The 10,964-nt window shown below is 43.8% G+C and overlaps 1 protein-coding gene across 3 annotated transcripts; it reads right to left on the bottom strand.

Moving 5' to 3' along the window:
- Positions 1–376: 376 nt before the first annotated feature.
- Positions 377–10,628, bottom strand: LOC125537610 (putative GPI-anchored protein At1g61900). Of its 3 annotated transcripts, none has more exons than XM_048700937.2 (8): positions 10,432–10,628; positions 10,011–10,217; positions 9,322–9,906; positions 8,221–8,466; positions 8,059–8,070; positions 1,294–1,437; positions 835–888; positions 377–758 (listed from the first exon to the last, which is right to left on the bottom strand). In XM_048700937.2, exons 1-8 carry the CDS (start codon positions 10,481–10,483, stop codon positions 679–681), a joined length of 1,380 nt encoding a protein of 459 aa, XP_048556894.1. In that variant the 5' UTR covers positions 10,484–10,628; the 3' UTR covers positions 377–678. The 3 variants fall into 3 exon arrangements, with proteins under 3 accessions (XP_048556894.1, XP_048556893.1, XP_087400147.1); XM_048700936.2 differs by having other exon boundaries at positions 835–891; positions 10,432–10,627; XM_087544021.1 differs by lacking the exon at positions 8,059–8,070 and having other exon boundaries at positions 835–891; positions 10,432–10,626.
- Between the last annotated feature and the right edge of the window lie 336 nt (positions 10,629–10,964).

Genomic DNA, 10,964 nt, shown 5'->3' with positions numbered 1-10,964 from the left:
GATATTTCAATTCAATGAAATGCTTTTTATCGAAGAAAAAAAATATGCATGCAGTATCTTCTAATGAATCAGCCCGATTATGCAGACAAGGCAAGATGATATATTTTTGAGTACTTGGTGCTGACATGGCAAGTAGGTATATTTTCGATATACTATAACAAATGAGCCACATGAAAGTTTTTTGGGTTTTTTTTTTTGAAACCAAAGCCAGCCAGCCACATGGAAGTAGATGAGCTGCAACAAGATCAAAGATCACGGGAAAGGCTCCTGACATCCATCTCTCAAAACAGAGTTTCCTGAGCAGGCCATGCTTCCGACTTGTTGAGGCCTTCATTAATTATAATTATAATTAATAACAACAATAAAACAAACAATATAAAGGTGAACCAATGATAAAAATCATTAATAAAGTGACAAACCATTAGACAACAAAATCAAGTCTATCCAAGTTGTCATGCAGAATTATGGAACCTTCACTACTCGCTATACAAAAGGCATAATAGTAATAAATTAGAGTCAGTGTTGCATTCACTGTCATTCTGTGGCTTACAACAAATTACACTAATAGCTACCAGTTACAATGCTCTGATGCGATGACCAAGCACGCACAAAAACTCTGCGGTTCACAGTTCCAATCAGCTCTCCTCAACCTCTGGATAATTTGACAAACTAGGTGAACTAGACTTGAAGTAAAATAGTGGCCACAAGGGCGCCAAAGCAGACGGCTAGGCTAAGCTCCAGTCTGTTGTGGTTGACACCTGAAAAAAAAGGGATCGTCACTTTTATAGGCTCCAGAATGCACCACGACGGAGAAAGAAGAACATTTGAGCTTACCGTTCTGCGCCGATGTCGCCGCAGGCCTCTCTGGGATTGTTGGACCAGGAGCAGCTGCTGAAAAAATGGCCAAAAGTTAAGTGGAAGCCTAACTTGAATAAAAGCAACAAAAACAGCAGGAAGCTTGTGACGGGTTGCAACTGTCGATGCACATTGAAGTACTCCAATGCCACAACCATTTGGCTCAACTGTTCGCAGCACACAACTTTACAGCCAAGATGAAAGTTGTAGAGGTACAGGCAATTTATAATAGTATATAAAAAAGGCATAATGATAATGATTTCATTTGACGTTATTTCAGCAAAAGAGAGATAAAATATTATAGCAGATTTAGATAGAAGATTTCGATTTGTAAGTAGCCTACTCTGCTGAATAGTTTAAATTTTGAGAAACAACAAGAAGAGATCAAGTATGTAAACAACTGCATAATCAGCACCGTAGGTAGATAACATAACGTACATTTATTGCATGTTGAAGCCGATGCTTGCAAAGAAGGCGACCATGGGGCAGCTATGTTATCATTCAGATCACATGTGAAACTAATTCCAGAAGAAGGGTCAAATGATGCATCAGAGGGCATACTTGGAAGAAGGCATCCAGATTCTGCATCCAACCACAAAGCACGGATCAGCAACAATATATCAAGCCTAGTTTCTTAAGCTGCTTTCAAACTTATGGTGTGAAATTCAATGTAACTAGTAAGGCCTAAAACTGACATCCCAACCAGTCTGGGCTGTATAACAGAACTAACTGGCAGCTAGGCGAAAATGCACATCATCGAAATAAATGTTTCGCTATATAACTGGCAGATATTTATCTCAGTGTATTGGTTTCTTCTTAGTAGGAATTAATATGAGCATATTAAGAATTTAAGACTTCAACTTATATATGTCCACTATTCCAAATATCGGTCAGTTAACTGCCAACATGGTCAGTTAACTGCTATTCGGACCTCTCCCGATATGGGAACGTGCTATTCAAGCCATTAACTGGTCGGTCCAGTTAATTTGTCTGACGAGCTGATTTATCAGCTGTCAGGCCGAATTATTGTCCTGCTACGCATTTTTTAGCCCAAAATTGGCCTGTTCCCTCCCTACTTTTCGATGTGCAGGTCTATGGCCTTCCAGATTGGCTGCAACATCATCAGAACACCAAGGCAATACTTTTCCTTGTTGCTATGTAGCCTAGGATTGCATATTTAGACACTTGGTACATTGCATGTTGCTATTAGCCTAGGATATATAAATATGGCTCTAGTTAACCTACCGATAAATGGTTACCAATAAATTCAGTTAAATGCCGGATTCGCCGATTAATCCCTACTCAGCACCTTGCCGGTACCAGTTACCGGTATCTTGAACATTGTATGTCTTTCCATCTCTGGATGGTAGCAAGTGGAGTCCTCCCGAACTGATTTAAGACTAACTACAATTCCGTATCGAACTAATTCATACAGCTCGTTTTAGTCAGAACTGATTCATATGGCTGATTAGAACAACAAGAGTTGTGTAGGCTAGACCTGAAACCCTTTTTTTCGAAAAGGAAGATTACCCCCGGTCTCTGCATCAAGAGGTGCACACAGCCATTTTATTATATTATTCAACAGAACCCAACAAAACAAATACATGAATCAACCCAAAGCCAACGTCCTGGCAACAATTGTCGCTACACCTACAAGCCCTGACCTCACATCAACACACACCATCTAATCAGGTGGCCTCATCAGGCCGCCTGCCGGCAAGCAGAGAGCACCAACCGGTCTAGCTAGACCCTCTGAGCACATCACATGCGCACACTCTAGAATCAACCGCCACCATCTTCCGTCGTCCCACCTTCAGGAGCGATCAACGCATTCACCTCGCCAGGCCATTCTACCATCCACGTCACCACGACGCCAGGTAACGCCACCATCATGCGCGAGTCCATCAACATGCGCCTGTCGCCGAGACTCCGCTGTGGTAGATGCAACACCGCTCCTCCTCTTGTTCCCTCCATCCAGCACCTGCTCCAAAACGTTGCCCCCAAGAGGGTTAACGGCCCTGAAGGAACCGCCAACGTCCGATCCGAGAGACCCAGATCTATAGTTTCCCTCGGAGCATCTGAAACTAAGTGATGACGGTTGCAACCAACGATGTTTGACAAGGAGATGACGCCTAAGACGCCGCCATCATCTGCCATGACCAAGGTCCACACGGATTTCACCGGCAATCAAGGCACTCCAAACCAGCAGCAGGCTGGATCCATGCTGAGCTATGCCATGACGGCGCATGCAGCTGTTAGTACGCCAGCAGGGAACACAGCAAGCCTCGCCGATCCCTCAACGCGCCGCCGGCCGGCCATAGGCAAAACCGACGATGTATCTGGTGGGGATCAGATCCGCGGCCGCCACCGCGCCCACCATCGCCTGAGACGTGGGATCTTGTGGGCCATGGAGGCTAGCGCGGCCACCGCACGACCAGGGGCGCTGCCCTGGCTGCTGCGCGCAACTCCCCCTGGGCCACGGCCCAGCCGCACCAGGAGGTCGCCGCCGCATCAAAGACTCCCCGGCTCCTTCGGCACCGAGCCCGCCGCCACCGCGGCATACACCGGCGACATCAGCGGATACGAAATCAACGGCGCAAGGAGGTCTCTAGCGGCACTAGGGTTCGCCCCTGGCGTCGCCCTGGGGAGACGACACGAGGGGGTAGCGAATCTATTTCTCTTCGTCTGTTTTGACCTTTTCCCAGTCGTTCTGAAACCCATAAGATCTCGAAACCAGGTCATGGTTCTGGCACGTGGATAGCTAACTTCCATGCACCCACGTCCATGGCTAGTTCTTTGGTGATATCAAGTTTGGTCTAACCCGACATCTCTTGACATTATCAACACACTTTAAGCGCCTGCTATGCATAGCACTGACACTTCTGGAGGCCTGCGTTGTATAAGCCCAACACATCTCAGATGATGTTGGACAAGCTTCTCTTCAATCGGTGCTACCCCAACTCTATCACATATATCATCATTCTGGACCCGATCATTTCTTGTGTGGCCACATATCCATCTCAACATGTGCATCACTGTTACACCTAACTGTTGGACATGTCGCCTTTTGGTTGGTCAACATTCAGCACCATACAACATTGCAAGGTCGAATTGAATAACCCGGTTGAAGGGTAATGATCATACGTCTGTAATGCATTGTATGGCCCAGAATAGGTCCTATTCTTCTACCTTTTCCAGGTAGTCGATGGCTATTCACAGCTACCACCTTAACACCAAAGAAGAGTTCGACCCAATGCTTTATTTCTGTCTTAGTGAATCCCGATTCGACATTAGACATGTTAGAGGCTTGTATTCAAGCCTTTTTTGTCCACCAGTTTCTGGTACTCCAGAGCGGAGTAGAGCAGTTTGGTAGCTCACGAGGCTCATAACCTTGAGGTCACGGGTTCGATTCCCGTCTCCGCACTTAGCAGTCTGTATAAAAGGACTATTCTATTTCTCATTGGTTGTGCTCGAAAGGCAGTTATGAATCGATTGACTAATCCAATTCCAATATCTTGATTTCGCGCGGCAATGCATCGTGAACCGATATATATATCGTCTGCTAATACACGACCAATTAGTGTTTGGACAAAAAGTTTTTCCGTCATCCCATTTTGAGGACTTACAGAAATACCTCGGTTGATGATATCACCCCAAGTATTAATAACGTGACCTTGACTATCAACTACAGATTGGTTGAAATTGAAACCATTTAGGTTGAAAGCCATAGTACTAATACCTAAAGCAGTGAACCAGATTCCTACTACAGGCCAAGCAGCCAAGAAGAAGTGTAAAGAACGAGAGTTGTTGAATGTAGAAAGAGTACCTCTTTTTGCCTGGACTTCAAGCAGTTTAGCTTTAACCGTGTTAATGGTCTCACATTCTTGGTTTATAGAGAATCAAAGTTGATTTACCAATGAGTCGCGAAATGCTATGGTTCTTCCATATGATTTCTGAATTTATTCAGAAGTAATTCGTCGAGATCGTGCACCCTTTTCTTATTTATCCGAAAAATACTAAAAAATATTATAAAGTGCAGCCGGATTGTAGAAATTATCAAGTAGTACTTTCTTCGGATTCCGATCCAGAGTATGTTCCCATTCACTTGTTAAGGAAATGGCTATCAAGAACGAATTAACCCTTTATCCATTTTTTCTTTTTAAATACCCCCTCCCTAGGGAAAGAAGAATAGTACACTAAAAATGGATAATAATCCAGCCTTCAATAAGAAAAACTCTTTTGTTTGTAAGAAAGGAATGAGAGAGATATGGATTAGAAAAAAAAATTCCCAACGAGTAAAATCTCCTTGTGCTTCGGGCCCCCATAGTAGCAACAAAGAGTGTGCTAAACTATTGGCAGGGGTAGAAACTGCTGCGGTTAAGAAATTACAACCTTCCAAATAGGAACTAGCCAATCCATGGGTATACCAAGAAGTTACAAAAGTTGTCCCTGTAAACCAACCCCGAATCTCAATTTGTCAAGTCTCATGATCGTATCATGATCTATTTTTATTCGGCTCAATCTTTTTTAGAAAAAAAAGATTGAGCCGAGTTTAATTGCAATCAATTAGAAGAATATCAAAAAGATGAAAGATGTACAATCCAATTTCTCGATTCAATAGAAGCCCAAAGAGGTGCATATGGTACCCAAATAATAAGAATAGGATAGATATGTCAAAAGCAGGTCTGATTACACCTATTCCTAATCCTAAATAGAATGTAAGGACGTAGGGATTTCTATGTAAACAGAGTATCCTATTTCCATAGGCTCGAATGACCCCTTCCCCATACTACTAGTGAAAGAGAAAATGTAAAGACTACCATTAAAGCAGCCCAAGCGAGACTTACTATATCCATCTAAATTATGTCTCCTATTTCTATGAAGGGATTATTCTACTATTGATCAATAATCATAGTGGAATCAAGGGTACAGAGTCAAAAAGGGATTCCGCCCTAAGGCCATGGATCAATCAGTTCAAGGAATTTACTCCTGTATTTTAGGAATGGTATGAAGAATATACAGGGCCCATGAAAGGAAGATCAATGACTCATATAAATTACTTAATGGAAAATGTCCCGAGCTTTTTTGCTAAGACCAGCATAAAAATATGCCGCTGACGTGAGTAAAGCTAAAGCAACAGTAGTATTTATATCATTCGTGGGCGCTGCTAATTCCCCATGGGGTAACTATAATTTTCCAAGGTAAAAGAGCAACGAACATTATGAAACTGCGCAAAGAGTTAAGGAAACTTTACAGCGTTACAAAGAACTTCAGGACATTATCGCAATTCTTGGCTTGGATGAATTATCGGAAGAGGATCGTTTAACTGTAGCAAGAGCAAGAAAAATTGAGCGTTTCTTATCACAACCGTTCTTTGTGGCAGAAGTTTTTACTGGTTCTCCAGGAAAGTCGTGAGTGGGAACTTAGTTTCCGTCTGGGTATGCGTCCTTGGATTGCTGTTGCATATTCAGCTCCTGTTGCAGCTGCTACTGCTGTTTTCTTGATTTACCCTATTGGTCAAGGAAGCTTTTCTGATGGTATGCCTTTAGGAATCTCTGGTACTTTCAACTTTATGATTGTATTCCAGGCAGAGCACAACATCCTTATGCATCCATTCCACATGTTAGGTGTAGCTGGTGTATTCGGCGGTTCCCTATTCTTGTCCTATAGAACCTGCCTTTTAGCTTTTGTGGCACTTTCTTGTCGCAGAGGACACCAGAAGCTTGGCGCCACTTCTTCCATCCAACTTTGATTTGATTGCTCACGTCTTCATCGATATCACCATCCTTCTGCAGGATTGACCCCAAATATCGAAAGGGTCCTTCTAAGGTGCCACCAGCCCATAAAGGCTTATCTCCTCCTCCTTGTGCCTAGTAGTACTGAAACCATACCTCGTGTACTCATTTTAGTTCTATTAAGCCTAAAACCTTTCGATTCCAAAGTCTGTCTCCACAACTCTAACTTTCTAATAACCCACGTCCGACTATTGTCGACCAGCACCACATTATCCGCAAATAGCATACACCATGCGATATCTCCTTGTATATCCCTTGTAACCGCATCCATCACCAAAGCAAAAAGATAAGGGCTCAAAGCTAACCCTTGGTGCAGTCCTATTTTAACTGGAAAGTCATGAGTGTTGCCATCACTTGTCCGAACACTTGTCACAACATTATCCTACATGTCCTTGATAAGCGTAATGTACTTTGTTGGGGCTTTGTGTTTCCCCCAGGCACACATGACATTTCGCATTATCTTATCTTAGGCCTTCTCCAAGTCAATGAACACCATATGCAGGTCCTTATTTTGCTCCGTGTATCACTCCACAAGTTGCCGTACCAAGGAAATGGCTTCCATGGTCGACCTCCCAGGCATGAACCCAAACAGAATTTTGGTCACACTTGTCATTTTTCTTAAGCATTGCTAAATGACTCTCCCATAGCTTCATTGTATGGCTCATCACCTAATTCCACGGTAATTAGTACAACTTCGAACGCCCCCCTTGTTCTTGATTGGTACCAATATACTCCGCCTCCATTCTTCGGGCATCTTTATGATCACAAACATTTTCCCTTTATTAGTTTACATCTAAACATTTACTACAAGCTGATCAATCACATTTCCTCATTCTGATTTCCGCCTTTAGGAAAGGAATCATGGTTTACACCCTTATAAAAAATTGTGACACGGTTCATGGGTGGCAGCATACTCTCCAGATAGGCCCCCCACCTACTTCGCCTTAGGCATGGTTTTGGTCTTGTATGACTTTGCTAGATGCCGGCATTTGTGTGTGTGTGTAGCCGTGTGCATCCTAGCTATGCAAAGCTTGGATGTGTCTCATTTTGCTTGTATTCTCTTGATGCGACAATATGGGTCAGTAAAAGCACCCTTTATCGGGAAAAGAGAAGAAAATTGTGACGACTTGAAATTTATATTGCTGACCTCCTCTTAATATACATATTTATCTGGCACAATGTTTAACACACGCTGTTATTTTTTATTAGACTCAGTATGTTTGAAAGTACAAGCATGGTTAGTACTGAATACGCAACATTAGTCACATTGCAAGTAACACCGTATTCGTCAAAGCGTAATCAAAATGTGGCATGACACGCAAAAAAAAACATTAATATTTGTTCTGAGAACAAAAAAAAATGCACACTAGCCAAAAAATATATAAAACAACTTGAAATGCCAAATTACCTTGAGATCCAACTGCATGCCAAATCATAGGGGGTTCGGTCAAATGCACATACCCAAGACAAAAAGAAAAAGATCAAGAATTCAGTCATTACAGATACATAGATGCAAATTAAAATATAACTCTACTGCAAGTATCTAAGTAAAATATACTGTCTAGCTTACCTTGAAGTGAGAAATCCTTCAATGTTACTTGGCATGAGCTATAAACATTTGTGCTGACCTTCATCTCTTGCAATTTTGCCCCAAGGACTGACGCACAATTCAAAGCTTGCAAATTTGTTATGAAACTTTGCTTTTGCAAGTGAGATACGTAACTGTCCATCGCCTTGCAGCATACAGTAATGTTTTTAACTGTACCACCACACTCCTTTGCAACCTTACTTGTGTCTGGGAAGCTTAGTGGGCAAACTGGAAGGTTCAAATGGAAAAAAGAAAATCTCAACATAAATGCTGCTGCCAGTGAAGAATGAGAATAAAATTGAACCTAGACACATATTTAAATAAATTAGAAACTAAATACAAATATCCAGGTATTGCACATGTTCGTCAAAAGGCAGAGTACAAGAAACATTTTAAATCTGGCAAATATACATTCATGGCAATTCTGATGTATTACTGCACTAAATATTTTATTCTTTCGATCTAATTGATATGTTCAAGCCCTGTCACACCCAACACATTGCTGGTAATGGCGCACATATTGTGAGAACCTTGCATATTGCTAACATGAAGATTGAACTGAAAAACTCAAGCTCCTATTGAGTCATATGCCTTAACAAAGTCAACTTCATATAGGAGCAAATCATTCCATTTATCCGCTCGGCCAAACGAAAAATTCAAGCACCCATGTACACAATATTTGGTGTCTTGCTTTAAATTTCGATGTTTTTGTCTGAGCAAATAAAGTATGGTGGTATGGTGCTTGAAGCTAAATGTCTGTCGCAGCCTTTTCCTACCTATATAGCCATGAAAAGATTGTAATATTTCACACACACATATACATATAGTAATGCTATGCATGGGTATTATCTTTGTGCTCCAACAGTATGTTCTATGGAGCTAGACAAGTGGAATTGGTGACATTCTGTCAGTTTAATGGGTGCAAACATTGTCTTTATGTTACTACAAAATTCAAGTAAATCAATCTGCCTGCTCAACAGGATAATGACATAAATGTATGTAGTCGTTCTAAAAGAGTAAAATGTACTGACTGCTGGGATCATAATTCACATTTAAGCAAGTTATTAGTTTGAATGTACGTACCTCCATTGACATTACAGTTTGATATCTGCCTGAGCATTTTGGTTGCGGATGATGGCTCAAGCCTGCTGGATAACCATCTAAGTACAACGTTCCTGCAACTGTCAACTTTGGGACTGGCAGTGTCGCTTGTCAACGCAGCGTCCTTGGAAGAGATTTTGCGGGCAGCATCACTTATAGCGCTCTGGCATGTCTGGCTGCAGCACTCGTTAACAGGGTCGACCTTCCGGCAGGCCTCGAGGAGCTTCGACGAGTCGACGACGCTCTCAAACGCGTCGACGGTGCTAACGGGGCACGACCCCTCGGTGGCATTGGAGAGGTGGACGGAGCAAATGCTGTGGAGATCATCACTGGCACCCTGGCTCATGAGCAGCTGCTGGACGTCAGAGAGACAGTAGTTGGCAAGAGTGGGATCCAAAGCGAGGGACCCCGTCTGCTTGCTGGACTGCCCTATGAGGATGGTGAGAGTGGCCTGGAGCTGGGGACAGCAGATGACATTGGCGAGGAACGGAGCGAATGAGGCGAAGCAGTCGACGGCCGTGGTGGTCATCAGGCCATTGATGGCAGTGAAGTTCAGTGAGCATTTGCCTGCATTGGGGGGGGGGGGGGGGGGGGGGGGGGGAATTCAGTTCACAGCTTGATTTACACTGACAAAATAGAAATAGAAATGGAAATGTGCAGTGAGTTGAGACCTGACAACTTGGGCGTAGAGTTGTTGTAGAAGGGCGCGAGAGGGGCAGGCGCGAGGAAGGGGACGAAGGGCTGGGGGGAGCCGGTCGGCGAGAGCTCCGGCATGAGGCCGCCGCTGTCGTCATCTTCCTCCGCGTGGTCGATCCGGTGGAGCACCGGCGGGCCCTGACCAAATGCCTGCCCGGAATTCCCCAACAGCCCATGTAAACCTGCACATTGACAAATCAAGAATCAGTCGCTTGTTCCCGCAACTAGGATTTCGCCTCCATGACAGATCAAAATCGAGAACCAGCACAGAGGCAGAACCAGCACTGGCTACGACCAAGCATTCGTATGTCCGGCGGCTGGGCGCACTTCAGTAATTTGCAAGAAGGGGAAGAATCGGAGTGTAGCCAGGCAGCAGATCAGCAGAGAGCTACTCACATAGGCATGAGAGGAGAGCGGCCGCCACGGACAGCCGGCCTGCGGGTCCCATCCGCCGGCCGCAGCGCACGGCGAAGGCGGGGCGGAGGCGGCTGCGGCTGCGGCTGCGGCAACGAGGAGGAGGAAGAAAGAGCAGAGGCCGGAGAGGGAGGGACGGAGCCGCTGCTTGTGTGTGAGTGTGAGAAAAAAGGGAAGTGGAGAAAGTGGACAGCTAGGGGAGTGCTGCGAATTGCTAGGTACACCCGGGACAAGATCTGCTGGAGCATTTGCCTAATTGCCTTCTTGTTTCAACGCCAGTACTGGAACGACAAGAAAAAATCAAGATAGCAAACGTATTTTTTGTTTTATTTTCAAGAAAAAAAAAATCTTGTAAGGTGGGCCACGAACAAATTTTGTCAACTTCTCCATGAGTCAACACTTGCTTAAGTCAGCCACTTCGAGCCTCTCTACTTTATATTCCTTAGGCGACAAGTTGAGTACGTAACAATATATTGTTTGACATACCATGTGTTTATTTGTATAGTTTGACCATA

Source organism: Triticum urartu, chromosome 2A, assembly GCF_056163025.1.
Source record: "Triticum urartu cultivar PI428250 chromosome 2A, HENAU_Tu73, whole genome shotgun sequence".
Lineage (NCBI taxonomy): Eukaryota > Viridiplantae > Streptophyta > Magnoliopsida > Poales > Poaceae > Triticum > Triticum urartu.
This window is presented reverse-complemented; position numbering and strand designations above follow the sequence as displayed.